The sequence below is a fragment of the Pygoscelis adeliae genome, unplaced genomic scaffold (assembly GCF_000699105.1).
Source record: "Pygoscelis adeliae isolate BGI_AS28 unplaced genomic scaffold, ASM69910v1 Scaffold59, whole genome shotgun sequence".
In the NCBI taxonomy this organism is placed as follows: Eukaryota; Metazoa; Chordata; class Aves; order Sphenisciformes; family Spheniscidae; genus Pygoscelis; species Pygoscelis adeliae.
Genome location: NW_008825565.1, coordinates 2,374,106 through 2,392,603, shown reverse-complemented (window position 1 = coordinate 2,392,603; position 18,498 = coordinate 2,374,106). Strand labels below are relative to the sequence as shown.

Here is an 18,498-nt window from a genome sequence, read left to right as displayed (position 1 = left end):
GGGACGCAGCGGGGGTTTAACCGCTTGTAACCGCTCCGCTGCACCGGGGCAGGAAGCCTGGGCAGCTACTGCCGGTCCCGGCCCGTTAGTAAAGGGAGCGGGCGTGGAAGCTCGCGTCAAGATGGTGGGCTTGCAGCCCCTGCAGCTCCACGAGGAATAGGTGTGCCCTCGGTCACTTCTGACAGCGGAGAGCTGACAGTCTCACGTTTTAACAAGTGAACAATGCCAGGCCTCCATGAGATCTGCCGTTTTTTAATGCACCGAGGTAAAGGAAGCATCCTAGAGTGGTGGAGAGCTAGTAAGACAGCAGTGCAGTCACCATGAGCGAGGTCTGAATCAACACGGCACGTAAAATCATTTCCGTGTAATAACCGTGTGCTGGTCCCTTCCTCAGCCCCGGTTGTGCAGGAAGTGTCGGGCTTTGATTCCGCTACAGTATTTTCTCCCATGCGTTACGGCTTCGGCGAGCTCAGAATCTACATCTGAGGAGTCCAAGAGAAACTGGAAAGTTATGCTCCGTCTGCACCCGCTGACCATCTAATTTCTAATCAATTTCTAATGAAATCTTGTATGTTTTCTTCCATTTTTTCCCTCTACTTGCTGAACACTGGGAGGAAATAAACTTGGGCAAACCAAATAAAAACAGTTCCCCTCTCAATAATTACTTGTCTGATGTTTAGATTCTGCCAACCAACTGAATTGCTGATTATTGCTAGTCTTGGAGAAGAAGGGGGGGGACAGACAGAATTTGTGACATTAAAAATATTGCCGTTGGTTTAGAAAGCCACTCGTTTAAAAAAAGCAAAGAGTACAAGCTCAATTTGTACTTGTCTCATAGTGCAATTTCCAGTGCTGTCATTTGTATCCATTTTCTTTTTTTTCCCCCAAGAACAAGAGACTCTCTACTTGGTAGCATGGTCAAACTCCAGCAAAGATAATTACATAGAGATAAAAGTCAGATCTTTTTGTCCGATCTGAGAAAACATTAATTTTAATGTTATCTATTACCATTCCTCTTCAATTCTTTAAATTTGACTTCAAGTAATTGTAAGACCCTGTTTGTATAGAAATTGCTACTGTTCTTTTATGAACACACATGGTCAGGTGGACTCTTACATTTTCAACATTAGCATGGCTTGTGAATTTGGATTTCTGCATAAGAAACACATGACAGAGTGAGCAAGTAAATGCAGACCCACAGCACAGGCTGTGCTTTCCAGCCTGTTTTGTAAGTTATTTCATATGCACTCAACTATAATGGCTGTGCAAACAAAACTGGTATCACTTTAGAAAAACATCTCCAGCAATATATTTGTATTTACGTATTTAATTTTCATTATGTAATTTTTAAAGCTGTGTGTATTCCTGATACCAGACCTAAAGAGTAGTTAAAATGGCTGACGTTTGTAAGAGCCAGACAAACTGTTTAAATAATGCTAAAAGAATTATTGCAGGTGGTTATCTCTATTTGTAGTTGATAAAGCTACCTGGAATAACATCCAGCAGAGCAGTATCTGCTTGTGGGCTTGTGACATGTTCATGTTTCTTGGAAGGCAAGAGTTTAACCCTTTATGAAGAGATCAGACTGAATACCTGGAATGACTATAATTAACTCCGGAGTATGGTGGGGAGACAGAGGATACCTCTGTTTCTCCGTGCATGGCTATGAAACCACTGGAAGTGGGAAAAACCTTGCTCTGCCACAGGAAACAAAACTGAATACTCATTGTATTATGATGCGCTTTGCAAGATAAAATGAAGGCAATTACCCCTTTTGAGTCTATAATTGACCCTGGGTCATGTTTTAAAGGCATATTACCCAACTAAAAGTACTGCTTTTTAAAAAGTAGCTAAAGTACACTCAGTGTCATCACTCTATTTACAACTAAGACAACCAATTTAAAAAAACAGACTTTTCTACCTTTCTGAAAATGACAGACTATTTGTCTTTTTATGTTGTTATTTTCCAAAATACATGAAAAAAATTGAGATATTAACTCTTGAGCTTTAGTTTTTTCCCCTATTGAACAAAACCAGTCCTACTGTTGTTATTATAAGTGAAGGCTTTGTCTTGTTTATTGAGAGGAGGAGGTTTATAAGAAAAATAAATTTTCTTATATTGGGAAATAAAAAATAGTCTTTTCTTTTTGTTAATATTTTCTTGTTTATTTTCAATTTTATTTTGATATGTTGATACAATTTTGAAATTGAAATCAACTTTTATTGTAACTTTTGAAGCAATGTTTTATTTACTGCTCTACAAAATTTGTGTTTTGAATTATTTGAAATCTAATTGAAGTATAAAGCAGGTAAACTTGTAACATAGTACTTTTGGAGCCCATACGGCAGTGTTTTTCAAGCATTTTAGGGGGAATACACTTTGATCATTAAGGAAATCTTTATAATGGAACAGAGATAGGCTGAACTTCGTATGTGTCCAAAGGACCTCAGAGGTTAGGAATTGCCCTAAAGAAGTATACTATTATAGTGCTGAGATAATTATAAAAATGTAACAACAATATGTTTCCTGAAATTGACATTTCAGGTGAAATTCTGTATTTTTTCATAACATTAATAGACATTAACATACTCATTTACTAGATGGTAGGCTCTATTTTGAGGAATCCTGTAGGGAATATTCTGCTTACTAGAGTCCCTATTAAAAAAAAATTCAAATTTCTCTCACATTGTACAAACAAGAATTAGCATTTTGTTGCAGACCAAAAATTCCAAAAATTCTTTGTAAATCTGTGGTCTAGTTTCTATTTACATTAGGCTTTCTATAGTATCCATCACAATTATGTGTCTTTAGAAAAGAATTGATCCCATCTCAGACAGTTTTTGCTGTATAAGGTAAAGGTATAAGGTGAAGGTAAAAGTTCCTGATTTGCATCACACTGTTGAGGGCAATTACATAAGTTGCACTTTTTTGAGCACCTAACACTAGTAGAGCTGAGCAGCTGATGTTAATGTAAACATTACACTTTTTCTAAGTGAACTTTGTCTTCAGGTCTTTTCTCTCTCAGTTTGCATACCTAGGCAGAATGAATGTGTCTTAACTTGGATACTCAGCCTAACATTGCAGACATTCAGAACTCCTTTTGACTAATGTGTTCGTCATTTCTGCAGATAAAACCCCAGGTTTTAGAGCTGAGCCCCTTAAACAAGGAGAATACATAATCAACGGTCAAGTGAAAAGTTGGTTTCACAATTTGAATCACTTGCCTTGGCAGAGGCAAAGATAGAAAAGGAAATTTGATAGCTAAGAATTGAACTGAATAATCATTAGGCTTCCCAACTACTGTAACAGTAACGGCAAGTGCCCTGGAGACCACAGCCTCTCCCAGCCTTGATTCATTCTGAAAGCAGATTCATTAAGTGCATGGCCGGAGGCAGGAAATCCCACTGTGCAGCATCATGCTGACGTCCATGTACAGCATCAGGGTTGGAGTCTGTACCAACTCTGCCATTTGAGCTACTGGAATAATTAGTTCCTTCCTCTTCCCTTCCCTTTGCACCCTCACTTCTCAACAGCCCTTGATCACATCTCACTCATCTGTGCTGATTGTTTTCCAAATTAACAGTCACACTGTTTCCTTTCCCCAACTCTTTGCTCGGCTAATCAAAACCTCCTTTCAAATTCAAGTCACTAGATGACTCTCATCAGTTAAATTGTTTGCTCTTCAACTTTATCAAGTAACATTATAGCCCAAACAGTTAAATATGACAAAGCAGTAAGAAAGTGGATTCAGAGTCTTGTACTGGAAAACATTTTCAAACCTTGATTACAGCATGCTCCCAGTCATATCGGTAATAAGGAAAGCAATCCAGTTCATAACTTTGTCCGGATCAAGCATCCTGGAGCACAAGTGTCTGCTGCACCTTTCACATCTCGTGCAGATGCAACACATTGTCTGCAAGAAGATGCCAGTGGTACTAACTCTGCTGTAGTTAGTGGGGAGAAGCCTATTGTCTTTACCTTGTCAATACGTAGCCATGGTGTTACAGAGCTGTCAGTGCTTTGAACTCAAACATCCAGTAATCATGGTAACAAACTGCTTTAGAAGTATAGTGGCATCCATAACGACTTGTATTTGGGTTTTCTTTCATAAAGTGCGATACATACAATCAAAGCTTTTAAATGTTAAAATAGAAGGATTATATTCATGCAATAACTATCCAAATTAGCATTTTAAAATGCTATTCCATAGAATAAAAAAAGAAACATGTCAGTATATACTGTAGACCAACTTGGTACAGTCCCTATCTGCTCCTCTCTTTCCCAAGCTGCCTTTAGTAGGATCTTGGCTGAGAAGCGTGGATCAGTTACTTCAGGTAGTTGAGGGAGTTCTGGGTCTGTTACGTGGGACAGACTCGTGTTAGATGCATGGCTACCCCACCAGCAGGGATCAGCAGTGCAGAAGATGTCAGTGGGAGCTTTCTTCTTCATCTGTGGTGAAACTGTTTCTTGTAAAAGCGCTGCAGAGAAATGCTTACAAACATGCATTGGGGTTTTGTTGTTTATCGTAAAATAAAATGTCTTCCATCTTCTATTGATTAATCAGCTTTATTGTTAAACTAAAGGTATGTCTCAATGGCATTATACAATGCTGCAAGCATGCTCTCATAGGTAGCAGGAGCAGTAAAGTGGCCGTAGCCCAGCAGTCCACCTGGACTTTCATGTCCTACATGCAAGAAGGCCTAATTCATTCAAGCAGAGTGCTGTACTTAGGTGCTAAGTTGTTCCCACATTCAGATTTCAGTGCATATCTTTCTTGCATGTAAAGTTACTTTACACTGCTATCTTGTTCTGCAAATCTCTTCAGCGACTGTGGTCTACGTGTGGATACACTTTATATTACTGTACCTCAAGAAAAGCAAAAATGGCAGGCATCAGTCATACTGTATTGAGTAAATGGACTATATCTCAACACATGTAGTTTTGCTATAATTCGAAATATGTTAAAAGATGAAATTACATTGCATAACTGCTCTGTAAGATATTCGCTGTACTGATGCCCCAGCTGTGTATACCAAGATTGTTAAATTAATCAATACTGAAATAGCATCTTTTGGGGCTAATTATCTTTGCTAATTGTGTTTATTTGAAGAAATCCAGGGAAATTGCTTAAGGACTGAAACAGACCCCTGTTAATTTTGTACTGCTGCTGTATGTAGAGCTGTACAGCAGGCTTTTATATAGGATAGAAACACAGTTGCCTGTGTTTGAAAGAAATATTGACTTGCTTTGCGCTTTTATATAATTAGTGGGATGTGTGTATATCTCTTGTCCACAGCAAAATTTCCCACGAGTCCAGGGAGAATTTTCCAGCAGAAGTAGCATGTTTGAGCAGGGCAGGACCGAGGAATGACGTACTGCCCTTCCAGCCATCCAATTACACAGATGGGATAAATCACCTTTTAATTGGAGACTATGTAGTCTGAATTATATTTCTGCCACATTTCCTTGAAATACAGCTGCACGAGGAATAAAGGATGTGATAGCTTCTTAGCACCCTCTGTCACCTATGTTCTCCCACCTGAATGACTGAGCTTAAAATAATGATAAATCAGTTACTAGCGTTTATATTGTTCAGGCAATCTATTTTCCTGCAGTAAGAAGCCAGCTAGGTGTCTCAGTGGTCATACAGAGGCCACCTCCCTAAAAATTACGCCGTTCTCTGACCCGTTTTAGGTCTCACAGTTCAAGCTAATCATTGACAGGCCTTTTACAATCACAAGCTTTTAGTGAAGCTTTGATAAGACACTCCAGCAGTTCGTGGCAAATGAAGACAGTCTGCACGGCGGGGACTCCGCTGGATGAATGGATTTTTTTTTTCAGCGTCAGTGCAGGAAATCTGACTTTTAACACTGGCACTATAAACTGGCATAATGTGTGGCCGACACGTTATGGAGAGGTTTGTTGCTTTTTGGACATTAGTTTTCATAAGGATAGTTACTGGGCTTGCTGGAGAGGGAAGATCTGTGTGGAAAAAGGACCCCTACTTCAGCCCCGTGAGTGAAACACAGATGTTTTTGTATGACACGTTTCCCAAAGAGTTTCTCTGGGGTGTAGGGATGGGGGCTTTCCAGGTGGAAGGCAGCTGGAGAAAGGATGGGAAAGGCTCCTCCGTCTGGGACCACTTCATCCACTCGGAGTTCAGGGATGCTGACAGCACAGATGCCTCCAGTGACAGTTACACCTTGTTGGACAAAGATTTGTCTGCTCTGGATTTTTTGGGAGTTACTTTTTACCAGTTTTCAATTTCATGGTCAAGGCTTTTTCCTACTGGAGTGGTAGCAGCTCCCAATGAAAAAGGACTCCAGTATTACAACACCCTTATTGACTCGCTACTCTACAGAAATATTGACCCTGTGGTTACGCTGTACCACTGGGACTTGCCCTTGATGCTGCAGGAAAAATACGGGGGATGGAAAAATGAATCAGTAATTGATATCTTCAATGACTATGCCACCTTTTGCTTCCAGACCTTTGGGGATCGTGTTAAGTACTGGATTACAATCCACAATCCGTATTTAGTTGCTTGGCATGGGTATGGCACAGGTATTCATGCTCCTGGAGAGAGAGGGAAAATAACAACCGTCTACTCTGTAGGACACAATTTGATCAAGGTACAGTATAGTAAGATTTTACAAACTGATCTTGCACCGCCATGGGAAATGATGGAAGGGATCAATCATGTAGTCAATGTTTAAAAAAAAAAATCAAGGAATGTGAAAATATCAAGAAATTACCCTTAGCTAAGGCAGTCTTTTTTTAATCCTCATGTTGATTTTATTGTTGTTGTCACAACAGCTGACTCAGTAATTATTTGTTTTGAAGTGCTTGTTTATTACTTTATTTAGACTAGGTTTTGCCTACAAAATCTGGCTATTGAAAAGCATGATTTTCCTTCTTTATTCTTTTCACTTAAACACACTGACATGACTATTCATTTGGCTACACTGAAATGACTATTCTATCAGTTTAAAATGAAATTTATTTGCATTTGCATATTGGATCAATTCTACTAGCAATAGAGTATGTATATACTCTCTCTAGATAATATATATAATCCTTATATATATATTTATATATAAATACCGTGTATATATATAAAGTTCTAGCTTAGTAAGATCATATTGCAAAATGTTTATCGCTGAACTAGCAAGGTCAGCAGTTCTTGGGTTTGGAAGAATACGAATGTCCCCTTCAGTATTTGAGAACTTCAGAATTACATTATTGCCATTATGTTCTCAGCATTTTAATTTTTATGTCAGTCTTATTTTATTTATCAGCTGTCTTCTACAGAATTACACATCCAAAAGGCTTGATTCCATGATCAGTAGTTTCAACAGCTGCAGTACTGGGTCCTCAGTTCATGGTATTCTTTCTTTGGGAAGGACAAAAAGAGAAATCTGAAGCAGACTAAGGACTTAAGGAGAAAGTGCAGACGTTCATGGTATTCTCAACAGCATTACAGAGTTTACAGCATCTCCTCTGATAGATTATTAATTTCATTCTACAGAATAGCTAGTTCCTATGCATAGGAGCTTATATTCTTATTTTCTTTTGCTATAATTTAAAACAATTTCGAATAACAGCAGTTCAAGATACAATACAGCATTTTTGTCATCTGTCGTGCTCGAAGTACTTTACAGAGCAGGTCACTATCCTGTCTCTGTTTGATAGAGCAGCTAGTATAATTCCCCCTGCTCAAACTATTCCTAGCTGTCACAGAGAGAATTTTTCTACTACCTACCATACATTATAAATGTAATCAACAAATAAATCTGAAGGTATTTGTCCTACGGAAAGAAGTATGCACGTGGGAAAAAATTAATTGCCAGTACTTAAAAATATTCTGCAACTGACCATTTCTATTTCTGCTTGAACCTGCAGAACCTCCTTTTTTGGAAAATTCACACTGCAGTCAATAGAAGTTTTACACATAGAAAAGTCATTGAGCATCCTGAGTCACTGATTTCAGACTTAGCATAAGAATGATTTAACTATAGAGATTTGTGAAGCATCTCAAAGAGAACTGATGCTCAATCATTGTTTTTATTTTCAAGTGCTATATAAAATATATTTGATACAATACACGTAAAAGATACAGCATAAGTTTGTAGCATTTCTTGCCTTCATTTCTGAGTGGCACAATCAAAACCGGGGTACCAACTAGGCAGTCTCTGCATTTTCCCACTCTGTGAAATCCATGTTAGCAGCACACAGCACGAAGAGAGTAATGCCTCTGCTGAAGAATCAATTGGGTGTTCCAGGAAGCCAAGCACAGCTGGGTCTGATGTACAAATTACTGACCTAAGTTCCTTGGTCAATATTATTTAACTCTCAGACTTGATCTGATAGTTGGTTCTAGTTTTAAAGTCTGTGAGTCTGGGTATAAAATAAATACTTCCATGAAACAGTTAATGAGACTTTCAGCAGCATTAACAATCCATTAACTAGCATTTTATTATTCTTGGGCAGAAATTATTTTCATGTTGTATCTTTCTTACAGCCCCATCAACATTACCTAAAGTCTTAGCAGTTCTCTCCTGTGGCACTGTAAAATTTCTGAAGATTTTAGGTCTTCACGAAGAATCTCAAATTTGTAGTAATGTATTTGAGGAACTGGAGTTTGATGTTTGGGGTTGGAGGTGGAATGGAAGCTCTTGAGGTACCAGTCGACATGAGTCAACTCTTCCTATATATATATTTTTTTTTTCTTAATAAAATGTAAATGAAGCCAGTCATTCCACAGAAGTCATAGGTGGTATTGTATGTTTCAAGCCAACTAGCCAGAAGATTGTTGTGGGTATCTAAATGTTCAGTTTGTTTAGTATTGTTGATAATATCGTATTAATATAATGGATTTATGCATAATCAGGATTCATGTGTTGTGAAACGTCTCCCCTTTGAGACGTAGGGAATGTTACAAGAATCTCTCTTTAAAGAGACTTCACATGGCTTTTTACATCAGGGCTGGTATATGCAAATCTGTGTCTCAGACATTGTATTATGGCTACCTTCTAATTTACCACTGCAAACCAAAAATGTCCCCCCAAAAATAAAAGACCAACAAAACTGTCAGGTTTTGGCAGCCTGTTAAAGCTGTTGGAAATATTCCCATTTATGTCATTGGCTTTAGGAAGAGCCACATTCTTGTCCATGTCAGGGCATCATTTTTGGACAGGCTGTTGAAAGACAATATTCTCCATGCCAGCCTATGTACATTAACCAGGTCTACCCATGCTGGGCAGGAAAAACAGGTTTAATCTGTTAACTAATCTGGTCATCACTCTTGTTACATAGCAAATTGCTGAATGATCATTCTCAAGCCTTTTTGTAGAACCTTTAGATAAACTAAAGGAGGCTCTCTCACGAGTCCTACTTTTAGTTTCATTTACTAGTGCACTGTTGCAGTTGCGGTGTTGTGAGAACTAATCACCATTTATATAAAGGGGTGCTTTTATGTGATATATCAATCATAAACTGAAGCTAAGTTTCATAGAATCACAAAAACAATATAACAAACCATAAACCTCTGCTTTTTTTGGACTTTGGATTATTTTATTGTAAAAACAGTTTGAAAGTTGCTGGAGATTTTTGTGTCTCTAGAAGAGGGCTGAAGAAATTTCTCTTAATTTTAAACTACCAATTTTAGTAGACTGAAGAAATCCAACATCTTAAAACTCAAATAATTGGCTGGCATAAGGAAAAAGTCCATGCATTTTAGAACTGACTAAAAAATGATCTGCTTCCGTGAATGAATTCAGGTAGGTAATAAGGTAGATAATCACCTTATTAAGGCTTTTCAACAAAAGTAGGATTGGTCTGTCTTCATCAAGCCCCAGAGCCCTATGGTGTTGGCTAGCACAAGGCATTGCAGATGCTGCATCACCTAATACGTGTGCTTTCCTTCTGTGCCTTGCATCCTTTTAAGGGAATGCCCCAGACACATCTACTTAAGAGACCGTCCTGCCTTCTACATGGGTCTTGCTATTCAAGACCCATAAAGAGGGCTGGTGAATGTGGAAGCAAAGGCCGCTAAGCAGGGTGCTTAGGAGATCCACATGGGGAAAATAATCCACAGAAGAACTCAGAATTTCGATTTAAAAAACATATTTGCCTGTTACTACGTATGCTTTTCATACACAGAGGGTAATAATTGCTACTGATCATTTTAAAGGACCTGATACTATTTCTATGGAAATGAATAGGAAATTTGAAGTTTGACGCTTATAAATCGCTAAGGGGTTCACTTAGCTAAATCTCTATTCAATTGTATGATCATTAACACTAACATGAGGAGCATGTGGAATCTTATACCAGACAGAGAGTGGCCATCAGAAGTGTATCTCCTTTCTTCATTGAAGGAGTCTGTACTTCACAAAAGCAACATCGGAAAACAAGTAATGGTAACATGTAACTTGCCATGCAATATTTGAAAGACACATCAAAGAAGATACAAAACCTATGAGCTTGCTCCTGAGGCAGCTGTCATACTGAGGCAGAGAAGAAAAAAACTGCACACAGAAAAATTAGATTGATTTCTTTGATTTAACAGTAAATAAATCTGACAAGAAGCAAGAAAATATAAAGCAGATGAATCATTGTGGCTGGAGCTAAATGAGATATATAGCTGATATATTATTACCTTTTTGTCTGGATCTAATTATGTTCTTTTATACTTAGATTGAGGTTTGTAAAGATCACAAACTGCAGACCAAGCTGTCTTCTTTTTGTCCTCTGTAACAGTGCCCTCCAGGCACTTCTGCCTTTGCTACCTAACAGGCAGAAAGGGGATTTTTTTTTTTTTTTTCCTGTTAAAGATCATTCACACTCCTTTCCATCTGGCAGAAAAGCCCAGGAGAAAACTGTCAGAATAAGATCTCCCTAAAAATTTTCTTCATGGACACACCTTCATATCACATACTGGGAAAAGGCAATAAATTCCCTTTCAAACATGGTGTCTCCATACAGATCTGTCACAGATCAGGTTCATCTCTGTGCCCAGCTGCATTACTCCCAGCTCTTTGTTAGCTCTCACTATGCCAGGATCTCTTCGTGGACGCTGCTGCCTTTGGGACCTTTGGATGAGCGTGTCCCAGAGAAGTCCCATAATTCATTCTCCTTAAAAACAAATTTCTACTGAATGAATGGGGAATAATTCTTATCTCTACGTCCAACCAGACACTTTCTTCCCTTCCTCCAAAGGGGCCTTCTTTCCTCAGGATCTAGAAAGATGAAGTTACACCAGTGCCCGTATTTCTTACAGGAGGAGGGAAATCTGTCTCTGTCAAGTACAGCTCTAGGGTGGACAGCAGAATTGTCTATGCTTGTAAATGTCTTTGCTGGAAGATTTTTCAAACAGTAGTAGCCATCAGTGATGATGTAAAATTCAGCACTAATTCACGCTTTTTTTGTATGATTTGTTATTTTCAGGTTAGCTTTCTTACACTTCTTGGAAATCATCAGGAAAAACACAGTCCAAATGCAAGGCAGTTAGCATACAACAAATTTGATGGTAAAGCCTCAGTCATTCAAACCACTCTCTTAGAAATTTAGTTGCCAACATCTCAAGAGCCCTTTTTTCCTTCACAAGTATTGAGCTTCAGAGTCAGTTCGCAAAATAAGGGCTTTAACTCTACTGACTACATGGCATCTTTACCACAGACCAAAAGGGCCTTGAACTGAAATATACTCTCCAAATAAGCTGCACGCACCTGCCCTTCTTCTAAGGTGGTGTTTAACACCATCATCATTAGACTCTGTATTCTAGCTCTTCATGGTTTAAAAACCAAACAATTAAACACAAAGCCAGAATCATTTTATTAGCATTTTTTTAATTCTAGTTTTCCTAAATGTTCTTTCTCTCCAGCACACTAAAATAACTCCATATACCCCTGACATTGTTTTGTGTGCTCATTGCTGAGACATTCAAGGAAAGTTGCTTGACTTTAATGTATCTTAAGAATTTGAAAGTATTGGTCTTTCAATAGTAAGCTCTTTGTGTACGTATATGATAAATTACAGGATCAGATTTTGAAGGAGTATGAGAATATTTCAAGGAGAAGAACAATACTGTTGTCTTGATCTTATTAAATTGACGTATCCAGCCTTTTTACAGGGTTAATACTAACTGACTTAGCACTCTCTGTGACTTTCAAGTCTATAGTATAATTTCTATATTAATACCGGGAAAATATGCTGAAATTAATGTGTCATATATATCTAGAATAAATACACAATATTGATCCTGCTTTCACTGTGTACTTAGCCTTGACATTTGTCCTTGATCTAACAAGGAAAGTGAAAGATTAGGGATTAAACTCTAACTGAAAAAAGATTAGTCAAGATTTACTCAAAATAGTCAATTTGACATATGATACAGCTTTTGAATTTATGTTTGTTTCATATGTGGTCTTACAAAACAAATTATGTTAATCAGTTGTTCCACCAACAATACTTTGCACTTAGTGAACACCTTCCATCTGAGAATGTTAAGCTGCTTTACAAATAATTAACAACTCAGAACAGAATTATAGGCAAGCAAATGCTATTGTCTCTACTACGTCTGTAAAAACCCTTACTATAGACAGAGTGACAATATTTTTTCAATAGAGTTAACCTTTAGAATTAAGAGTCATCAGTGACACATATGAATTTGTGTATGGGGATCCTATCTTGACTCATATTAAATGTACTTATTTGTACTTGAGGTCTACTCCTGTAGAATCATACCTATGGCTGTATTCTCTATGGTAGACAATATTTTTAATAGTAACTTTACTTTCCTCTAATCAACCTCTGGAAGGTGTGTATGAATACAATGAGTTGTCGCTGATTGTCTTTTACCTGTCAATAATGCATTCTAATTAGTTGGGTTTTTGGCAAAGCCATCTTTCTCCACTTCACCTAGAAGTGTGTGATTGCTAAGATTTACCTGGTGCTATTGTCATGCTACTTGGCACTGTGCATAATACAGCTGATTTCAGCAGGGTTTTTCTTGTTGAGCCAACACAACCATATACTTTTGATTAAACTGTGGTGTTAGTAGCCTGTGTCTGGGGAAAAAAATATACTAACCAGGTGAGAAGTCACTAGAGGCAGAGAACAGAGCAAGCCTGGACCCAGCAGCCATCCCAGGCTGGAGGGACCTTCAGGAGAGGACGGTGAGGGTAACTGAGGAGATGGCACTTGAATTTTCTGATGAGACTAGTAAGACATCCATTTTATAATATTTTAACTGTATCTTGCAATTTGCCTCATGAGTACAATTTTGCTGACTTCTCTTTTCAGCTACAGAACCTGCATTTCAAAGGTTAATGTTACTTTATCAGTATTTTCAAAGACAGACCTTGAACAAATGTTACGAGCATGACCTTAGAAACCATAAACAACTGATACACAAAATTTCACAAACTGTAATTCTTCGGTACTCCCTAGCTTAACCAAATATCTACCTGCATCAGGTCTTTTGTTTTTTTAAACTGTCAAGGCTGTGTGTTTCTAGATAAATTAACTGAAATTATTGTCAAAGGTAAGCAATGCTGTTTGGCTTGGTAATGATGCCGGTCTATCTCGGCACTCTGAGTGTTTCACAATGCTTCTCAATGTTTTTTCTGGGTGCAAACAGTTATTTTCTTTCCAGCTTAAGAGTATAAAGCCACACTTCAGGAATAAGGTAAACCCTGAGTTACTTGACAACTCCGTAGCTGGGAGAGGTCAGCTCCCCTCCCCTGTGTCAGATCCTCTGGTGTGATTCACGCTGCGATCCAGAGTCACCCTTCTCTGACAACCTAGCTCTCCCCTTTTCCCATGGGACTCGGGCAATGCTAGTGGTTCCTCAGTCTCCCATGTATTTCTTTTTTCATTGCTGTATTCTCTTATTTAAGTAATTAACAATATGACATTTGAAGGTAATTCTTGTGTGTGACAATGTTAAGCTTTTTAAAACATGATGATAATCAGAAAAATGGAATTAAGATGTGATGCCAGGTATGCTTTCATTGTCACTAACATGAATAGCAAACTTCTGTCTGTCCTAGGACAGTCAATATTTGGCCAATTATGAGTACTAAAACATGCCATACCCAATAGATCTTATGAGATACTGCTGCCAAATTTCCTTTTAAAACCAAAGTGTTGTTGCTCTCTACTTAAAATGAATAAACTTCATTCTGTGCTGTTGCACGTACTGTCAGAAAATTTATTATTATAGCAGCTTCAAAGAAGAAATGAACTAAAATCCTGGATCAAAATTCTCACACAGAACTACCTGTGAAGTAGTTTCACCACAGGTGAAACTTGACATTTGGGTTCAAACTTTGCAGCTGGGTCCTTTCTCCAAGTTTTTACATTTAGGGACTGTGCAAATATCAAAAGTTGAACACTTACTCATATGATTAGGACAAACTAAAACAAATGGAAGTGTATCCCAAGAAGAGGGAAGGGGTGGATGTAGTTTGATCGGAGTAAATCCAGGTAACCCCCATAGCACAGAGCAGTTAATAGCACAGAGCCAACACTGACAAAGGAAACATCATTTGAGACCTTACTGCAGCCTCTCAGTACTTCAAGGGGGCTTATAAAAAAGATGACAAACTTTTTAGCAGGGCCTGTTGCGACAGGACAAGGGGGAATGGCTTTAAACTAAAGGGGGGTAGATTTAGACTAGATAGAAGGAAGAAATTTTTTCTGCTGAGGGTGGTGAAACACTGGCACAGGTTGCCCAGAGAGGTGGTGGATGCCCCATCCCTGGAAACATTCAAGGTCAGGTTGGACGGGGCTCTGAGCAACCTGATCTAGTTGAAGATGTCCCTGCCCACGGCAGGGGGGTTGGACTAGATGACCTTTAGAGGTCACTTCCAACCCAAATTATTCTATGATTCTATGATCTGAGATGCATAATTTATGGAAAAATTGTAAGGATGGTTTAAAATTTTAACAGTATCAGCAATCACTGCTTGACAAAGAAAGACCTAGATGGGACTGTCTAGATCACAGAGTTCAAATCCCACCATCAACAGCTGTTTAGTCCCAAAGTGTCCATGTAACAGCTATTCACATCCCTGCTGGGAACTCTTGTGACATTTAGACCTATGTTAAAAGGCAAAAAGCCACAGCCCTAATGTATCGTAGGAATAGTGCACATGAGATACTGAGCATTAGCACCATCTTAAGGTACCTTGCAGTATAACAGTCATTGCCCATGACAACTGTGCAGGGTAATTAGCGTGCCTTAACTGTTTGTTAATGTTTCCATAGAAGTCTGCAGTGAATCAGATGCAGCTACCTGCCTGTCTAGCTGCCGACGCACATGGAGACTTATCAGAGAGTTACAATTTAATGTTATTTTTCTCTCATCAGGCTCATGCAAAAGTTTGGCGTAACTACAAAAAACACTTTCAGCCATATCAGAAGGGGATGATGTCCATAGTATTGGGATCCCACTGGATCGAACCTAACAAATCGGAAGATGCTTTGGACATTTCTAAATGTCAGCAGTCTATGGAGAGAGTACTCGGGTGGTTTGCTAAACCCATCCATGGGGACGGTGATTACCCAGAAGAACTGAAAAATGAATTCTCATTTTTGCCACGCTTTACCGAGGATGAGAAAAACTACGTAAAGGGAACAGCTGACTTCTTCGCATTTTCCTTTGGTCCTAATAACTTTAAGCCTCCAAACACTCTACCAAAAATGGGACAAAATTTGTCACTCAATTTGAGGGAAGTACTGAACTGGATTAAACTGGAATACAACAGTCCTCGAATCTTGATTGCAGAGAATGGCTGGTTCACTGACAGCCATGTGAAAACAGATGACACCACAGCCATCTACATGATGAAAAACTTCATTAATAAGGTTTTACAAGGTTTGTACACAAGTTAGTTGTTGGATTTTCAGAGAGCTTTTTCAGATCATTTGATATTTAGCTCTGTAATGATTTAATCATTTTTTTAAAAGATGTAATGGCAAATAAGTTAATTATTAATTATTTACACTGCACGAGTACAAGTCATGGATCAGGATCTACTGGTGCTAGGTGGTGTACAAACACAGAAAAAAACCATAGTCCCTGTCCCAGAAAGCTAAAGTCCAACATCTGCATTGGATTTTAAAACTAAATAAGTGCAAAACTGAGTCAGAAATTAATGAAAACAAATCTATTGGATATCACTTTTCACTGCTGGTAGCCCAGCTGTAAAACCTTTGTGGAGGTACATACCTTGACAGCAGGAAAACAAGACAGTGACTGCAGACTGTCATTGCCACGCTGGGGTCCTACTCCAATGTAAAATGCATGAAGGAAATCAGCAGGAGAAGGGTGATGATTCTTCAGGTTTATTACATGCCAAACAGAGATAATGTGTTTTAAAGACACACTTTTAATCTTGATATTTTCCCTTCATAAAGCCAGCATACAGGGGGGCTCTCTGAAGGCAAAAGATTTAATTTTGTATGAAATATAAATGCTTGTAGTACCTAAAGCCTCTGCAAAACCAGTATTTCTTTTCCCCCTCATCCAGTTTGTAGGTTCGGTGCTGGGAGAGGGACAGCTGCTGGTCCCGAGAGCCATCCTCCCAGCAGGCTGCCCTGCTGCTGATGCCATACTGCAGTGATGGGATGGCTCGCATCCCTTTACAAAAACCTTTCTTATCCTCCAAAAAAGGAAAACACGAGCAATCATTTACTCTGACACCAAGTCAGGAAGTACTGCATCACCGACAAACATAATTAAGCTCCTAATGAAGATTTTCCAGATATATTTAAAGTTGGTTCAAATTGTAAACTTCACATAGCGCAACTATGCAATATGTCCTGCCTTTTCCAGATTTTGAGGAGGTTACATTCCGGTGTTTGGTTTATGATATTTTAAATACTGCCTTGACACAGCAGGAAAGTCGAGATGCAGGCCTGGATTTGGAGTTGTGGAACAGGTAGATTTCTGGACACATGCATAAGAAAATCCATAGTGTGTTCTTTTTTTGAATCTTCTACAGCAGACCTGGCTGTAATAACCATCCACGGATTCACACTTCTGAAATACTTGGTCAGTGTTCAACCAATAACTACTTCTCAAGAAATGTCATCATCTGTATGCAGATACTTCAACCTCTGCGTCAAAATGCAGGATTATCTCTTAACTAATGCATTTTTTTGTGAAGCAAACTTTAGTTTGTCTGATCAGGAATAATATTTGGAACATATTTTCATATTTTTACTTACAGAGAAGTCACGTATAAATTTGCTGTTTGCAGCAAAATCAATTAGGTCATGTTAACCTCATAACACCATTTATATAGGCCAAATTGTAACGGGATGGTGGCTGTTCAGATAACGTGTAACAGGCTATGAGGAGCTATAGTGTGTGTGTGTGTGTGTGTGGTCAAGGAGAGTGCTGTAAACTTTGTAGTGTATGTCTGTATCTTACGGTCCTGTGAGTCACAAAAATACGTGATGCATAACATCACCATTGCAATGAACTGACCCCGATTATGCTGCAAGGATGCAATTGAAACTACAGCTTCTCAGTGGCATGCATATGCCTGTCAATACTGAAACTATTACTTCTGCAGAAGGACTCCAAGGCTCCACCTATAGCAGGCACAGAAATGTCCTGAGATCTGCTTCCATGGATGTCACCTCTGGTGACACAGGGAGCTTAGTTGACTCCTGACCTCTCGCGCCCTCAGCCCCTTGCTCCTGCCCCCAGCCATCCCCTTGGTTTTTAGGAGGATTTTCTCATCCCCACTCTAATGTTCAATGAGGATCCTGACTTCTGCTTCTGCCCTTTCCTTTCACTGTCACTGCAGACAATGCTACAAACATACTCTCGCGCTGATCCACAGGATCTCTACCTATCACCCACCTAACTACTAATTCTTACCACAAAATATAGATAAAATAGTGCTTTTGTCCCTACCCATTTAAACAGCCAAAAATTCTCATCTAGGCATGCACCATCTCGAGTACCACAGCATCTTTTGCTCTGACAACTAAACTTAGTTCCCCTCTATTCGGTATGCTTCTAGAAAAAAATGGTTTTTCTCAGTTGTCACTTATGCTGTCCCTATGTGTCTACTTCCGTTTGTTCAACCTTCCTCATTGCAGACATGAAGACTCATCTTTACTTGCAAGGCCCTTCTGGCCTATCGCTTTGTCCTCTACATCATTCTCCACCTCTGTGCTTTGCAATTGATGTTTTCAGACATTTTTGTACTTTCTCCCATCATTTCCTTAATATTTAGAAGTTGCTTTTCTTGAAAATACATGCCATTGTGTTGCTTCGTTACATTCCCTCATCTCCTTACCAGTATTCTGGCCTTGTCTATCAGCTTCTCATATACTTACATTGCAAGCTCTTGGGTTTTCTGATTTCTTCATTCAGCAGCTAGTAAAATGTCACACTTGACTAAGGCAGTACTGCTGGGTACCTTGTTACTCTGCTGCATGAATACAAGTACTGTGCAAAACTGCCTCCTGCT

At 38.8% G+C, this 18,498-nt stretch overlaps 1 protein-coding gene across 1 annotated transcript in view; it reads left to right on the top strand.

The window, feature by feature from the left end:
- The first annotated feature begins 5,786 nt into the window (after window positions 1–5,786).
- Window positions 5,787–18,498, top strand: part of KLB (klotho beta) — a 19,420-nt gene continuing 6,708 nt past the window's right edge. Inside the window, exons 1-3 of the mRNA XM_009332466.1 lie at window positions 5,787–5,847; window positions 5,942–6,633; window positions 15,377–15,884. Coding sequence (XP_009330741.1) covers window positions 5,787–5,847; window positions 5,942–6,633; window positions 15,377–15,884 — 1,261 coding nt within the window. The remainder of the gene's footprint in view (window positions 5,848–5,941; window positions 6,634–15,376; window positions 15,885–18,498) is intronic.